Source organism: Piliocolobus tephrosceles, chromosome 13, assembly GCF_002776525.5.
Source record: "Piliocolobus tephrosceles isolate RC106 chromosome 13, ASM277652v3, whole genome shotgun sequence".
Classification (NCBI taxonomy): Eukaryota; Metazoa; Chordata; class Mammalia; order Primates; family Cercopithecidae; genus Piliocolobus; species Piliocolobus tephrosceles.
In genome coordinates this window covers 31781119-31799279 of record NC_045446.1, presented here as the reverse complement: position 1 = coordinate 31799279, position 18161 = coordinate 31781119, and the positions used below count along the sequence as shown (strand labels likewise).

General features: G+C 36.7%; 1 protein-coding gene across 1 annotated transcript in view; it reads right to left on the bottom strand.

Moving 5' to 3' along the window:
- The window catches only part of CCDC73 (coiled-coil domain containing 73), a 184979-nt gene that overhangs the window by 9675 nt on the left and 157143 nt on the right, over window positions 1-18161 (bottom strand). Inside the window, exons 15-16 of the mRNA XM_026454068.2 lie at window positions 4029-4215; window positions 1514-3037 (exon numbers count right to left, since the gene is read on the bottom strand). Coding sequence (XP_026309853.1) covers window positions 1514-3037; window positions 4029-4215 — 1711 coding nt within the window. The remainder of the gene's footprint in view (window positions 1-1513; window positions 3038-4028; window positions 4216-18161) is intronic.

Below are 18161 nucleotides of genomic sequence, written 5' to 3'. Positions count from 1 at the left end.
GACCAGCACCTAAAGCAGTACCTAACCAAAAGTTAACGGAATTTTAAGTAATATATTTTGTGGCACTGAAAAATTGCAGTTTGGGAAATGAGGTTATAGTGTTTTGGTTATTTGATTTTTGCCTACATTATTTCCCATTGGTATTAGTAAACAAGATATATTTTTGTTTTTAATCACCAAATATTCTCTCCACATTTTTCTCAATTTCCTTTTTAAAAGAAGCCTGTTAAATCTGAGGGCCACACAGAAGCTTTCCTTGGAATCTGCATCTTTTTAAGGTGTCTAAGTGCACAATGTTAAACCCACAAAGTTCCCTTAAAATCTAAGAATGCCTTTAACAACCTCAGCAACTTTTGACTATGAGATTGCTATTAAAAGAAAACATGCTGTCCTGAAAATAAAAACAATAAAAAACCATTTTCCTCATGATCATACTTCTTAAACTACTGCTTTTTATTTCAATTTACATTTATACAGCACCAATTCATGATAATGTAGTATGTGTTTGTTTTTAAATTCTTTTGTGAAAAATTTCCAGGCCGGGTGTGGTGGCTCCCAGCAATTTGGGAGGCTGAGGCAGGAGGATCACTTGAGCCTGGAAGTTCAACACCAGCCTCGGCAACAAAGTGAGACCTGTCTCTACAAAAAATTTTAAAAATTAGCTGGGTGCAGTGACTGTCTGTACTCCCAGCTGCTCAGGAGGCTGAGGCGGGAGGATTCCTTCAGCCTGGGAGGTTAAAGTTGCAGTGAGCTGTGATCACACCACTGAACTCCAGGCTGGGTGACAGAGCAAGACTCCATCTCAAAAATCAATCAATAAATAAAAAACAAAACAAAACAAAAACGTAGACAGCCATGTATTTCAATGTATTCCATCAATATTAAGTCATGTATTTCATCCATTTACCTCTCCCCCTATTTTTTTCTGGAGTATTTTAAAATAAAACTTGGACATTATGTCATTTCATATGGCAGTTTTTAAGAACAGAACAATCCCTCTATTCTCTTTAACATCTGAATGCATTAATATATGTTAAGGAATTCAGTTTAAAGTGTTTTCAACTGACAAATACTGGTCATAGGAAATATATTAATGTTATGCCTCATTATTACTTATAAAACAGAAGGAAGAGGTGGATTTCTGATGTGGGTGAAGGGACAGATAAAAATAGAAATGGAAAGGTAGAGAAAATTGGGCAAAGACAACAGGAGAGAAACTAAAATGTTCTGAGGGAAGGAATTTTTTCAGGATGAATGATGAGCATATAGAAAGAAGAGCAATAAATATGCATACTTGGCAGAAGCCTTAACTACTTCACTGCATTTGCTCTAAAAGTTAAAAAACAAAAGAATATTAGGTAGCTGTTCCTAATTTAAAATAATGACCCACATCTGTTGTTTTTGCTATTAAGACAAACTTTTAAAACAAAATTTACAAAATATGACTGTACACATTTATCAAGAATAAGTAGAAAAATATTTTAAGAATTAAAATATTACTTTTTTTTCTTACCTGGTCCAATATTCTTTCCAACATCATCCACACCAATATTTTTGCAAAGAGCCACTGGAATGGTCTTTTTGTTTTCTGATGGATCTAGTGGTCTCTCCTTCAGCAACAAAGAAATGCTAGGGGTTGAACTGCTCGCTGTTTGACTTTCAATGTGATTTACTTTTGACCAAGGACCGGGGTCTGAAAAATTCATGTATACTGGAGTTTTCTCAGTTTTTTTATCTGAAGTTGAAAGATCAAAGGTTGACCTTCCGCTTCTGTTTACTAAATCTCCAGATGGCTCTATGTGAAATGAATGTGATTCCTCCAGCTGTCCTTTACTGAACATTTTTCCTGAAACGATGTCATTTAATGACTCTGTTTTCTCTGTATTATTTAACAATATATGCTGTCTTTCATTAATGCTCACAACAAGGAAGAGGTCATTTTTTGTGGCTTCAGTTACCTGATTCTCATCAATCTGATTCTTTTTATTGGAAAACTGTATTTCTGTGCAAGTTTTCATGTGAACAGCAGTTTTCACATCTTTGGCTTGTAAAGAATGACTATTCTCATTGTTAAGATGAAGATGGGAAATGTTCACATTATTGTTTTCTAAGTATCCCAAACAGTTATTAAATGGACTGTTTTGCATATCACTCATATTTTTCCACATAGTTTTTCTCCCAGGGCTTGAGTTGGGTTTCACCAACACAGGCATACTATTAACATTTTTATCTGAGTTCTTAAGAAGTACTTTTGAATTATCACTAAAAGCAGCAGATGAAACGTGGTGGTTGATTACTGTATCACAGGTAACAGTTAGTTCAGGTTTCTCTGAAGTATCATTACAGACTTGCAGAAAATCTGAAGTTTGTTTAGAAAGTAATATGCTGCACTCACTTTTTTTAGTTGACAGTTGTATTTGTTTTATTTTACATTGTTTATCATCTAACATAACATTACTTGAATTCTGTAAACTATATTTCTGACATGGAACAAGATTTTTTTTTATATCTAGAGATAAATCCAAATCTGCTTTGGTTTGGTCACTATTTGTAATTTCCTTCTCTAGAGCATGTTCTCGAGTCCCTGGACGCGATCTGAATTGTTTGAATGGCTCATTTTCAGAAACATCTTTATTATTATTATTATTATATGTATTGTGTGCTGTCTCATTTAAAATACTGTTAAATGGTGTTTTGTTATTTTCAACCTCTGGTTGTACATCTGTATGGTGAACATCTAATCCTCCGGTTCTTTCTAGGTGTATTTTTTCTGTTTCTGTCACTGTATCTAACACAACAAAAGGATTATTTGGTGATTTAAATTCTGTACATCCATTGTCTTTTTCCAAGCATATCTTGTCTTTTACTTCTGTAGTAACTGATTTTTTATTGTCCGTAACATTCGAGGTTTGTACTTGACTAATTACTTCTTTATCTAAGGAGAGGGTTTTGCTTAAGGAGATTTCACTTTGATTTTCATCCTGAGAAACAACAGTATCAATTTCATTCTTGAAGCTTTTTTCAAAAAGCTGTAAATCTGTCATGATGGGAACACAGTAAAATTTTATATTATACACTAAAGCCTGATTTCATAAAACATATTTATCACCTATTTTTATAAAAACAAATTTAACCTTAAATATTTTATGGGTCAATAATTATACAAACTTAATGACATCAACATTACCTAAATACTGGGTTCCCTTTGTTATAACAAGTATATCTTTAGCATGCTAAATATTTGGCTGTACCCATATTAAACTTTAATTTCATAATAGCAAAGTATTTTTGGTTTTGTAAAGGGAAAGTGAGTTGAGGTATTACAAAATGGTTTATTTTTCTCGTGTTTGTTTCATTTAGGATATGCAGTACAATCCCACATAAATACATAGCTGATAAAAATGAATTTATCCTAACAGGTTACGCTCTGATTTCCATTACTACCTAGGTCCAGCTGTATCTAGAAATTGCTAGCTGGCTTCTTCAAGACTGACAATCATCACTTTTATTCATTACCCAGTGAATATTTTTAACTTCTTGAATAGTTTTTGGACAAGTATATAGAATTATCTACTTAAGCCATAAATGTTATTCATCTATATTCTAACAAAGATTTCAACTTTTTAGTATAGTTACTCTAGAATATAAATTTCAGGTTTTTGAAATATTTTTTTAAAGTCCAATCATTCTCTCTACAACATCTCCACCAAGTGGTTGTTCAGCCTAGGTTTGAACACCTCCAATCAGTATCATCTTTAAACAATTTTTCAAGATGGAAGGATTAATAAATTATTCCAATGGTTACAGAAAGGTTATCTGAATTCAGAAAAATGCCCTAGGTCTGGTCATCAGAAGGTTACTGGTGACTCCAAGAACATTCTCAGCAAAACAGTGAAGGCAGAAACCAGAATGCAAAAAGACTAGGAATAACTCATGAAGAGGGGAGACACAAATGTAATTTTCTCAAAAATACTTGCTGCAAACATCAACATACAAATTAGAAAATACCAATATAATTTTAAGGTTACCTTCTATAATGATTTCCTCTATAAATGAGCCTTCTTTCTTTTCTTTTTCTCTGTATTCAGTATCTGAACAAAAATTCTCCATATTTTCTTCCCTTATTTCTTGCTTAGTATTATATTTCTGTATAATGGTGTTTTCTGATTTTTCAGTTGACATTTCACTGTTTTCATTATTCACTTCTGGAGCATTCTAGTGTAAAATGGAAGAGATTCTTTTAAAAACATTGTTTACAAGTATAAAACATTTGAGCAAATGTGATAAATGTGGAATCTGTGTTTCAGTTCAACCATTCAGCAATTTCTATTTGAAAGTCAAATGATTTTTTAGTAAGTTTAATATACCATACTCTATAACAACATCACTTTACATTCCTTTTATATAGTCTATCATATTTAAGCAAAATGGAGACATTTATGCATTTTCAAACATGCATACCACATTATTATATAATACCACATATTACATGTAATAGAAGAACCACCCTATTATTAAAAACAAGATAGACATGGCAGGTAAATTGTTTTGAGCAGGAGTCTATTTTTTAAAGAGATAAGTTCTTACTATGTTGCCCAGGCTAGAGTGCAGTGGCTATTCGCAGGTGCGATCATAGTGCACAACAAGCCTCAAAATTCTGGCCTCACACTGTCCTCCTGCTTCAGCCTCCTAAGTAACTGGGATTACAGGTACTCACCACCATGCCAGGTTTAAAACAGCGAATCAGTCCAACATGCTTTTTCTTCCCCTATATATTGAGCACATGTTACATGTGAAGCACTGTACTAGGCTTTCGGATACAATGATGAACAAAATACAGTCTTTGTCCTCAAAAAACTTACAGTCTGGTATGAAAATAAGTAACAGGCAACTTTAATAGGATGTGGTAAGTGCTCTGATAGGGATAAATACAGGTTACCACGGGCACATACAGGAATAGTCCTGTCCCTGTTTTGGAGAGTCAAGGAAGAAGGTTTCTTGGAGAAGGTGTTAGCTAAACATACCTGAAGTATGATATGGAGTCACAGATGGGGATAAGGAGGCACTCCAGAAAGAATAAATGGCATATAGCAATGCTTAAGAGCAAGAAACATTAAGAGTATATTTATGGAACTATGATTTCATTTGGCTAGAGCTTACATGCAGGAAGAAGAATGAAGAGAAATGATGCTTGAGGTAAGCTGGGCCTAGGTCATTAAGGGCCTAACACAGCATGTTAAGGAGTTTCAACTCTACCAGGAAGACACTGAGAAGTCACTGAAGGGTTTTAAACAAGGAGTGAATAACATGATCTGACTTTCTAGACCATTTTGGCTGTAGTAAAAAAAAATGGACCAATGTTTTCGAAACGTCATTGATGGAAACCAGTAATGAGAAATATTTTATAACTCAATAGGCACATCAACTAGTACTACTGTTATACACACTAATGTTTCCTATGCTATTTCATTTTAAAAAGAATTCTGGTCACAAACCACCAAACTAATTTCCATGAACCACTGATAGGTTGAACCTAGAAGTCTGAAAAACACTAAAGGGAGAGAACACATGGGGCAGAGTGGTGCATCAGGAGAGTGCTGCAGCAGTCCAGGTGACATCAGTAAAGACGAAGAGCTGTGAACCCATTGGTAATTTATGGAACTAAAGTTAATAGGACTTGGTCAATGATTGCATGTGGAGGCTGAGGGAGAAGGTGAGTCAAGATTGACTCCCGTAGTTCAGATTAGGTAAGTAGATGACTGGTGGATGTCATTCCTTGAGCGAGAAAACAGGAGTAGTAGTAGATTTGGAGGAAAATATCATGAGTTCAGTTTGAACCTGCTGAGTTTGAAGAGTTAGTAATACATTAAGGTGGTGATATCTAATGAACCTGTATTTATTTATTACTTTTGCCTTTTAAATAATTCCAACTTTTAGATTTAAGAGTATACATGTGCAGGTTGGTTACATGGCTATATTGCATGATGCTGAGGTTTGGGGTATGACTGATCCCATCACTCAGGTAGTGGGCATAGTACTCAATAGTTTTTCAACCATTGTCTCCTTCCCTCCCTACCTCTTCTAGTAGTTCCCAGGATATATTGTTGCTATCTTTATGTTCATGAGTACCCAATGTTTAGTTCCAACTTGTAAGAAAATTGGTATTTGGTTTTCTGTTCCTCCGTTAATTTGCTTAAGATAATGGCCGCCAGCTTCATCCATGTTGCTGCAAAACACATAATTGCATTCTTTTTTATGGCTGTGTAGTATTCCATGGTGTATATGTACCACATTTTCTTTATCCAATCCACTATTGATGGGCACCTGGGTTGATTCCATGTCTTTGCTATTGTGAACAGTGCTGCATTGAACATAAAAGTACATGTGTCTTTTTGGTAGAGCGATTTATTTTCTTTTGGCTATATACCCAGTAATAGTTTTGCTGGGTCAAATGGTAGTTCTGTTTGAAGTTCTTTGAGCAATCTTTCCACAATGGCTGAACTAATTTACATTCCCACCAACAGTGTATAAGCTTTCCCTTTTCTCTGCAGCCTCGTTGGCATCTGTTGTTTTTGACCTTATTTTTATTTATTATTATTTTTTTGAGATGAAGTCTCACTTTGTCACCCAGGCTGGAGTGCAGTGGTGAGATCTCAGCTCACTGCAACCTCTGCCTCCTGGGTTCAAGCGATTCTCCTGCCTCAGCCTCCCGAGTAGTTGGGATTACAGGAATGTGCTGCTGCGCCCAGCTAATTTTTTACTTTTAGTAGAGATAGGGCTTCACCACGTTGGCCAGCTTGGTCTTGAACTCCTGACCTCAGGTGATCCACTCGTCTTGGCCTCTCAATGTGCTGGGATTCCAGGCATGAGCCATTGCGCCCAGCCTCTTCTTTTTTTAATAGTCATTCCAACTGGTGTGAGATGTTATCTCTTTGTGGTGTTGATTTGCATTTCTCTGATGATTAGTGATGTTGAGCATTTTTTCATGTTTGTTGGCAGCTTGTATGTCTTTTTTTGAGAAGTGTCTGTTCATGTCTTTTGCTCACTTTTTAAACAGGTTATTTGTTTCTTGCTTGTTCAATTGTTTAAGTTCCTTATAGATTCTGGACAATTAGACCTTTGTCAGATACATAGTGTGCATGGGTTGTCTATTTACTCTGTTGATAGTTTTTTTTACTGCTTACAGAGAGTGTATTTTGAGAGGAAAAGAACCTAAAAGATAAAATGCTGATGAAAATCTCCAAGGGAGAGGCAAAGAAAGAAAATTGTAAAAGAGATTGAGAAAAACAGTATGTTTTTTACCAGAAATTTTGGATTGGATTAATATGAGTTCAAATTTTGGTTTTAATATTTATTAGCTGTGAAATCCTAGAAGGAAACTTGTGGTAGTTTGTATTTATAGTAGCTATTGCTCTATAACAAATTATCCTAAAATGCAGTGGATTACAACAGCAAACATCCCACAGTTTCAATGGGTCAGGAATTCAGGAGTAGTTAGCTTGATGGTTCTGACTCGGCATCTCTCTTGAGGTTCCAATCAAGCTATCATCTACAGCTCCATCATGTGAAGCCTTAACTGGTGCTGGAAGAGTCTCACTCATATAGCTGGCAGTTGGTGCCAGCTGTTGGCTGGGGTGCCTAAATTCTCTTCCAGGTGGTCTTTACCGTCCAGGACCTCTCTTCACAGGACAGCTTAGACTTCTTTTCATGATGGTTGGGAGGGTGGGAGAAAGAAAAACACACATGCACCCAAGACAGAAACCATAGTTTTCTTATAATGTAATCTCAGAAGTGACATTGTATTACTTCTACTATATTCTATTCATTAAAACCAAGTCATTAATCCAGCTCACACTCAAGTGGAGGGGATTACAAAAGAGCAATGAGTAACAGGAGGTGGGAATCACTACAGGCCATTTTAGAGGCTGACTACAACAATATTTACACTCTGTGAGGCTGTTTTCTCATCTATAACAAAAACGCTGTAAAGACAAAAATCAATGTGCAAAGAACACAAGCATTCCTATATGCCAACAACAGACAAGCAGAGAGCCAAATCATGAATTAACTCCCATTCACAATTGCTACAAAGATAATAAAATACCTAGAAATACAGCTAACAAGAGACGTGAGGGACCTCTTCAAGAACTACAAACCACTGCTCAAGGAAATAAGAGAGGACACAAACAAATTGGAAAACATTCCATCCTCATGAATAGGAAGAATCAATATCGTGAAAATGGCCATACTGCCCAAAGTAACTTATAGATTCAATGCTATTCCCATCAAACTACCACTGACTTTTCACAGAATTAGAAAAACTACTTTAAAATTCATATGGAACCAAAAAAGAGCCAGTATAGCCAAGACAATCCTAAGCAAAAAGAACAAAGCTGGAGGCATCACGCTACCTGACTTCAAACTATACTACAAAGCTACAGTAACCAAAACAGCTTGGTATTGGTACCAAAACAGACATAAAGACCAATGGAACAGAATAGAGACCCCAGAAATAAGACCACACATCTACAACCATCTGATCTTCAACAAACCTGACAAAAATGAGCAATGGGGCAAAGATTCCCTATTTAATAAATGATGCTGGGGAAACTGGCTAGCCATATGCAGAAAACTGAAACTGGACCCCTTCCTTACACCTTATATAAAAATTAATTCAAGATAGATTAAAGACTTAAGTCAAAAACCCAAAACCATAAAAACCCTAGAAGAAAACCTACCCAATACCATTCAGGACATAGGCATGGGCAAGGATTTTATGATGAAATCACCAAAAGCAATTGCAACAAAAGCCATGAGATCTAATTAAACTAAAGAGCTTCTGCACAGCACTAACATCAGATCGAACAGGCAACCTACAGAATGGGAGAAAATTTTTGCAATCTATCCATCTGACAGAGGACTAATATCCAGAATTTGCAGTGAACTTAAACAAATTTACAAGAAAAAAACAACTCCATCAAAAAGTGGGCAAAGGATATGAACAGACACTTCTCAAAATAAGACATTTACACGGCCAATAAACATATGAAAAAAAGTTCAACACCACTGATCATTAGAGAAATGCAAATCAAAACCACAATGAGAATACCATCTCACACCAATCAGAATGGTGATTATTAAGAAGTCAAGAAACAACAGATGCTGGCGAGGCTGTGGAGAAACAGAAATGCTTTTCCACTGTTGGTGGGAACGTAAATTAGTTAAACCATTGTGGAAGAGAGTGTGGTGATTCCTCAAGGATCTAGAACAAGAAATACCATTTGACTCAGCAATTCCATTACTGGGTATATCCCCAAAGGAATATAAATTATTCTATTATAAAGATACATGCACACGTATGTTTACTGCAGCACTATTCACAATAGCAAAGACATGGAACCAACCCCAATGTCCATCAATGATAGACTGGATAAAGAAACTGTGGTAGATATACACCATGTAATACAATGCAGCCATAAAAAGGAATGAGATCATTTCCTTTACAAGGACATAGATGAAACTGGAAGCCATCATCCTCAGCAAACTAACATAGGAACAGAAAACCAAACACTGCATGTTCTTACTCATAAGTGGGAGTTGAGCCATGAGAACACATGGACACAGGAAGGGGAATAACACACACTGGGGCCTGTCTGGGTAGGGGGCAGCAAGGGGAGGGAGAGCATCAGGACAAATAGCTAATGCATGTGGGGCTTAAAACCTAGGTGACGGGTTGATAGGTACAGCAGACCACCATGGCACATGTGTAACTATGTAACAAGCCTGCACATTCTCCACATGTATCCCGGAACTTAAAGTAAAATAAAATTTAAAAAAAGAAAAAGAAAGAAAGAACCTCTAGGGCATAGCCCACTTGGGCGGGGTGGGAGGGATGCTATAAAGATTAAATTATGTATATAATACACATAGTGGATAGTTGCCCAATTAATGCTGTAACTATTATTATAATAGTATTCTTACCACCATAAAAACGTGGCCTTAGAGGTAAAGAAAAAAAAAATCAGATGAAAGAAATAGAAGAAAAGGAAAAGAGAATTCAAGAAAGAAATAGTATCAAATGCTTTGAAGGGACTGAAAAATGTAATATCCAAAGGGACTGGATGCAATATCCATTTTATTTTATATTATTTTTTAATTTATTTTTATTTTTTGAGACGGAGTTTCGCTCTTTCACCCAGGCTGGAGTGCAGTGGTGTGATAGCTCATTGTAACCTCTGCCTTCCAGTTTCAAGCGATTCTCCTGCCTCAGCCTCCCGAGTAGCAGGGATTACAGGCGCACCACCACATCTGACTGATTTTTGTATTTTTAGTAGAGACAGGGTTTCACCATGTTGGCCAGGCTGTTCTTGAATTCCTGACCTCGTGATCCACCCGCCTCTGGCTCCCAAAGTGTTGGGATTACAGGCGTGAGCTACCGCGCCCGGCCATAATATCCATTTTATGGAGCAAAAGGGCAAAGCCAGACTGCCCTATGTTTTGGTTTGTTTGTTTTTGTGACAGGGTCTCCCTCAGTCCTCCAGGCTGGAGCGCATTGGTGTGATCATGGCTCACGGTAGTCTCAGCTTCCCAGGTTCAAGTGCTCCTCCTACCTCAGTCTCCCAAGTAGCTGGGACCACCAGTGTGTACTGCCATGCCCAGCTAATTTTATTTAAAAAATTATAGATTCAATGCTATTCCCATCAAACTACCACTGACTTTTCACGGAATAGTGAGACAAAGGTCTCACTATGTTCCCCAGGCTGGTCTTGAACTCCTGCACTCAAGCAATTCACCTGTCCTGGCCCCCAAAAGTGCTGGGATTACTTACATGCATGAGCCACCATGCCCACCCAGCCCAGACTGCCCTATGTTGAAGGATAACTGGGAAGTAAGAAAGCAAGAAGTATGAGTTTAAACCAATCTTTCAAGAAACTTTGCTCTACAAAGAAGACACTTAGGGTATTTAGAAATGGGTGTGAGATCAAAAGTATTTCTATTATTTGTTTACTTTTTAAAATGGGAGGGGCTTAAGCATGTTTAATTGCAAATGGGAATATATAAACGAACACAAAAGGAATATAACTGATAAACACATAAAATATGTTTAATAAAACAAAAATGCAAATTAAAACTGATGAAGTATTAAGAAAGTTGGAGAAGACAGGTACTCATATACATGGTTGGTAGGACTATAAACTGGTACAACCTTTCTGGAAAGCAATCTGGCAATATGTGTCAAAAATTGTAAGTGAGAGGGCAGGGCGCAGTGGCTCATGCCTGTGATCCCAGCACTTTGGGAGGCCGAGGCGGGCAGATCACAAGGTGAGGAGATTGAGACCATCCTGGCTAATACAGTGAAACCCCATATCTATTAAAATAAAATAAAAAAAATTAGCAGGGTGTAGTGGCATGCACCTGTAGTCCCAGCTACCCGGGAGGCTGAGGCAGGAGAATCGCTTGAACCTGGGAGGTGGAGATTGCAGTGAGCTGAGATGGTGCCATTACACTTCAGCCTGGGTGACAGAGCAAGACTCCATCTCCAAAAAAAAAAAAAAAAAAAAATTATAAGTGAGAAAGCTCTTTGACCCAGCAATACCATTTCTTGAAGTCTATCCTAGAAATAGTCACAAACATACACAAAGACATTTGTACAAGGATGCCCAATAGGGAAGTGGATAGATTAATTACAGCATGTCCTAGTCACACAATGGAAACTGTGATGTAGATCTATTTTTATGGACTTTCTTAGAAAGATATCCACTATTTAGTAAAACTTTTTAGCAGTTCCTCAAAAAGTTAAATATAGAATTACCATTCCTCAAGGACCTAGAACTAGAAATACCATTTAACCCAGCGATTCCACTACTAGATATATACCCAAAGGATTATAAATCATGTTACCATAAAGACACATGCACACGTATGTTTGTTGCGACACTATTCACAATAGCAAAGACTTGGAACCAACCCAAATGTCCATCAATGATAGACTGGATTAAGAAAATGTGGCACATATAAACACCATGCAATACTATGCAGTCACAAAAAAGGATGAGTTCTTGTCCTTTGTAGGGATGGATGAAGGTGGAAACCATCATTCTGAGCAAACCATCACAAGGACAGAAAACCAAACACCACATGTTCTCATTCATAGGTGAGAACTGAACAATGAGAACCCTTGGACACAGGGCGAGGAACATCACACACCGGGGCCTGTCGTGGGGGCAGGGGGGAAGGAGAGCATTAGAAGAAATACCTTATGTAAATGATGAGTTAATGGGTGCAGCAAACCAACATGGCACATGTATACATATGTAACAAACCTGCACGTTGTGCACATGTACCCATGTACCCTTTTTATTATAATAAAAATAAATAAATAAAAAGAATTATCACAGGACCCAGCAATTCTACTACTAGGTATATACCCCCAAAGAACTGAAAATATGGACTCCAATAGATGCGAATGTTCATAACAGCATTATTCACACTAGTCAAAGGGTGGTAACAATCCATGTATCCATCAACAGACGCATGGATAAACAAAACGTGATATATCCATACAATGGAATATTATTCCACATAAAAAGGAATTAAGTTCTGATACATCCTACGAACAGATGAACCTTGAAAATATCGTGCTAATAAGCCAAACAAAAAGGACAAATACTGTATGATTCCACTTACATAAAATATAGAGAATAGGCAAATTCATAGAGTCTGAAAGTAGACTAGAAGTTACTAATAGCTGAGGAGAGTGGGTAATGGGGATCTACATTTAATAGTTACCAAGTTCTTGTTTGAAGTGATGAAAAACTTTTGAAAGTAGATAGTAATGATAATTGTATAACACTGAAAATGTAATTAATGCCACTGAATTGTAATTTTAAGTATAACCACTTGAAAATGGTTAAAATGGCAAATTTGTAAATGAAAAAGGCTACAAAACATCACAGTAAGTATATTAATTTTTTAAGTGCACATACATGAGTATCTAGGTGTACTCGTCTCCAGATGAACACATGTACAGAAAAACATCTGGAAGTTTGTATACCAAAATCTTAGCAATCACTTCTAGGTGGTGAGACTGCATGATCTTCACTTTCTTCTTTTAAAGTTTCTATACTGTCTACATTTCCTAAAATGAAAATATATGACTTATGAAATGATTAACAAGCTACTTTTAATTTGAAAGTGAATGGATGCTGAAAGATTTATTTATGAATGCAAGTCCATATTTATTGCTATAAGGAATCAGAGGGTGTATGAATCACTTGCCATTTATCACTCTCAAGCTATGTTGTATTAATGAATATTAAAACGATAATATCTATCTTCTGGCTGGACTACTGCCATGTTCTCCAAGCTGGTCTATGTGTCTTTAGTTTTGTCCCACTCTAGTCTATCACATCATCAATAAAATGATCTTTCTGAAAGGTAAATCTGATCATTTTACTCCCTTGCTTTGAAGCCCAAAGTTCAAAGAGTCAAGAATAAACTTCTATGAATGGACTATGTGCCCTCTTTAGTCTGTCTTCTGCCTATCTTTTTCAACCATTTCTGCTACTTATTGCATTGCCAGCATCCTATATTTGCAACTATTCCAAACTACTTCTAGTTTCTATATTGAATAATGATATTATACATTTCTGTTTGCCTATGTTATTCCACATACTTGAAATGCTATCTCTGTCTGGAAATTTCTTATTTTTGTCAACTCAGCTAAAAATTCTCCTACAGTGTGAGGTCTGCCTTGAGCAGCCCCTCCTCATCTAAATAGAGTTAATCTCTCCTTCGTTTGTGCCACTACTCTTACTCTGAATATGCTGCTTTAAGCACTTTTCACACTACACTGCAATTACTTTTTAACCCGTTTCTTCTACTAATTGGAAATTCCTTGAAACGTCATGTGTTTTTTACTGTATTCCTATAATTTTCCACTGTATGTGACACAGACAAGAGAGAGTCAATAAATATTTATTGAATATGTACACAGATAAAATGAAGTAAATGAATGTTAGCAAGCACATATATTAAGAATATCTACTTTATTAAAGACATGTGTATTATAAAAATAAAAATATCTGCTTTAAGGACTAATTACAGAGCTCTTTAAAAATAGTATACTTCCCTAGAACGTATATTATATGATTTTTAAAATTTAGGTTTCCAGCCATATCAGAGTACTTGACTTGCCTTCCCACTGTAAATAACTAGAAAACTAGATATAGTGTATGAAACAACAGTTTTCAGACAACGAACTACAAACAGGGAAAACTGTGTTCTCTGAGAGAAAGAGGAAAAAGTGAGATGAACCCTATGATTACACAGGCTTACTACCTAGACACTTTCTACACCATAGCACAAGGAAGGGGCACTCTTGCAAAGCAAGATGATCTGAGTTGAGAAGACAGACATCAGAATTTAAAGAGGCTAAACTGGCTGTCATTTGTGAGGCAATGTACTGAAGATGAAGGAGCTACCCAGAAAAAGAGCTCTAGACATCTGCTATTTAATCTGTTGCTGAACATTAAGTGGGACATATGAGGAGTAAAAGTCCATGAAGACATACAGGGGAGCCACAAGCTGAGCAATTTCCAGAGCTCCCACAGGTCTAGGTAAACTCTGAGTTCCAACAAGCCAGACAGGAGCGAACTTACTGAATACCTAGGACATTTTGTAGAGACCCCCAGCAGATCATGCCTTTCTAGCAGGTATGAAGTAGCCGCAGAGTTAAGGGCTATTCTAGATGCTTCCATAAGTTTAAAAGCAAGCCTGAAAATGATGAAGCTTATCAGCAAGTAACTTAACCTCCTGCGAAACTTTGACTTTCTTGAAATAAAGATAGCAAAATCTAGCAATCAGCAATGTAAAATTCAAAATGTTCTAATACAATAAAAAATTTACTAGACAGGTAGAGAAGCAGGAAAATGTTACCTGCTTATGTCACTTTTTATAACATAATAAAAACAAATACAGAAATGACAGAGCTAATAGAATTAGCAAAGGAACTTTAAAACAGCTATTACAAATGTTCAAGGATTTAAAGGACAATGATACGAACATAATGAAGAGAAAAATTTTAAATCCCAAAAGAAAAAAATGAACCAAATGGAAATCCTAGAGATGAAACTTACAGTAAATAAAATTAAAAACTCACTGAATAGGCTTAATAGCAGATTAGACATTTTAAAAAGAAGTATAAATGAACTTCAGGACATAACAACAGAAACAATCCCAACTGAAGCAGAGAGGGAAAAAAAGACTGAAAAAATATGCAACAGAGCCTCAGTAACCTGTGGGACAGTATTAAGCAGTCTAACATGTGTAACTGAAGTCCCAGAAAGCAGATGAAGGGGACAGAAAAATAATAATTGAAGAAATGATCAAAACTTTTCCAAATTTAGTGAAAACTATATATAGCAAAGAAATTTAATAAATTCCAAGCAAGATATGCACCAAGAAAACCATACCAAGGTATATCATAATCAAACTACTTGAAAACAGACATGAAGGAAAAATCTTAAAAGCAATCAGAGATATAAAGACACTTATAGAGATGGGTTAGAAATATCAGAATTGTCACAGACCTCTTGCCAGAAGCAATGCAAGCAAAAAAAACATTGGAATGGCATCTTAAAATTAATGAAAGAAAAATTATCCATCTAGAATTTTATATCCAGTGAAAATATTCTTTAAAATTAAGGAGAAATAAACCACCTTTTCAGACAAAAGCTGAGAGAATTCCTTCCAGCAGATATGCACACACACACACACACAAACGTTAAAAGGTAGTTCTTCAGGTTGAGGAAATATACCAGGTGGACACATGGATCTAAACAAAGGAATAAAGAGTGACAGAAGTGGTAAAAGTGGTGGTGAAGACAAAAGATACTTTATCTCATTTTTAATTTTCTTTATCAGGTAATTCTTTGAAATAAATAATATATGGTGGGTTTTATAACATATAGAAGTAAAATATATGATAACACAAAGGACAGGAAGGAGAAAATGATAATGTAGTATTGTAAGTTTCTTAACTTATCGTAAACCTTGGTATAATATTATTGGAAAGTATACATGATAAACTCTAGAACAAGGGTTGGCAAACTACAGTCAAAGGGCCAAATGGAGCCTGCTGCCTGTTTTTTTTTTTTTTTTGGGGGGGGGGTGGTGGGGAGGGAGATGGAGTCTTGCTCTGTTGCCCAGGCTGGAGTGCAGTGGTGGATCTTAGCTCACTGCAACCTCCACCTCCTGGGTTCAAGTGATTCTCCTGCCCCAGCCTCCCAAGTAGCTGAGATCACAGGCCCAAGTCACCACACCTGGCTAATTTTCGTATTTTGGTAGAGATGGGGTTTCACCATGTTGGGCAGGCTAGTCTCGAACTCCTTACCTCAAGTGATCCACTTGGCTCAACCTCCCAAAATGCTGAGATTATAGGCATGAGCCACCACACCCAGTTGTTTCTGTAAGTATAATTTTATTGGTACATAATCATGCCCACTTCTGAATGTACTTAATGCCACTGAACTATACGCATAAAAATGGTTAAAATAGCAAACAATGTGTACATTTTACTACAATAACAAAATACAATCAATAGTTCTCAAAAAAAGAGAACATTAAATATTTCCTCATGTTAAAATTCAACATAAGAAAAGGAAATATGACTACTCCCATAAAAAAGTAACAAGATGAAAAAAGATATATAATGCAAATGTTAATCAAAAGATGAAATAGCTATATTATTATCAGACAAAACACACCTTAAGACAAGCAATATTACTAGGACAAATATGGATATTTCATAATGATAAAAAGGTCAATCAGGAAATCAGAACAATAATAAATGTATCATAACAATCACAAATCATATACCTAATAACAGGACTTATAAACACATGAAGCAAAAACTGACTGAACTGAAAAGAGAAAGATAAGTTCACAGTTATGATTAAAGATTTCAACATTCTTCTTCCACTAATTGATAGAACACACACACACACACACAATCTGTAAGGATAGAGACTTGGACAATACCAACCAACTTGACCTAATTGACATTTATAAAACATTCCACCAACCAACAGCAGAACACACATTCTCTTCAACAGTACATGAAATATTTACCAAGGTAGACAATACACTTGGCCAAAAAATAGGTCTCAGTTCATTTAAAAGGATTAAAGTCTTACCTAGAATGTTCCCTGACCAAAACCAAATTAAATTTGAAATCTTAATAGGAAGATATTTGGAATTTTCTCCAATGTTTGGAAATTAAACAACATATTTCCAATGGGTGATACTCATACCCATGGGTCAGAGGAGGCACCACAAGAAAAATCCTAAAATATTTTGAGCCTGGGCAACATGGTGAAACCCCATCAAGAAAGAAAGAAAGGAAGGAAAGGAAGGAAAGGAAGGGAAGGGAAGGGAAGGGAAGGGAAGGGAAGGGAAGGGAAGGGAGGGAAGGAAGGAAGGAAGGAAGGGAGGGAGGGAGGGAGGGAGGGAGGGAAGGAAGGAAGGAAGGAAGGGAGGGAGGGAGGGAGGGAGGGAGGGAAGGAAGGAAGGAGAGAGAGAGGAAGAGAGAAGGCAAGAGAGAGAGAAAGAAAGAGAGAGAGAAAGGAGGAAAGGAAGGAAAGAAAGAGAAAAAGAAAGAAAGAAAGAAAGAAAGAAAGAAAGAAAGAGAGAGGGAGGGAGGGAAGAAAGGGAGGGAGAAAGGAAGGAGGGAGGGAAGGAAGGAAGGAGAGAGAGAGGAAGAGAGAAGGCGAGAGAGAGAGAGAGAAAGGAGGGAAGGAAGGAAAGAGAAAGAGAGAAGGAAGGAAGGAAGGAAGGAAAGAAAGAAAGAAAAGAGAAAGAAAGAAGGAAAAGAAAGAGGGAGGGAGGGAGGGAAGGAAGGAAGGAAGGAAGGAAGGAAGGAAGGAAGGAAGGAAGGGAGGAGAAAGAAGCAAGCTAGCTGATGTGGTGGTGTGCACCTATAGTCAGGCTGAGGTAGGAGGATAGCTTGAGCCTGGCAGATTGAGGCTGCAGTGAGCTGTGATCACACCACTACACTCCAGCCTGGGTGACAGAGCAAGACTCTGTTTCTCTCTTTCGATAGACATATAGGCAGGCAGATAGATAGATAGATAGATAGATAGATAGATAGATAGATAGATAGA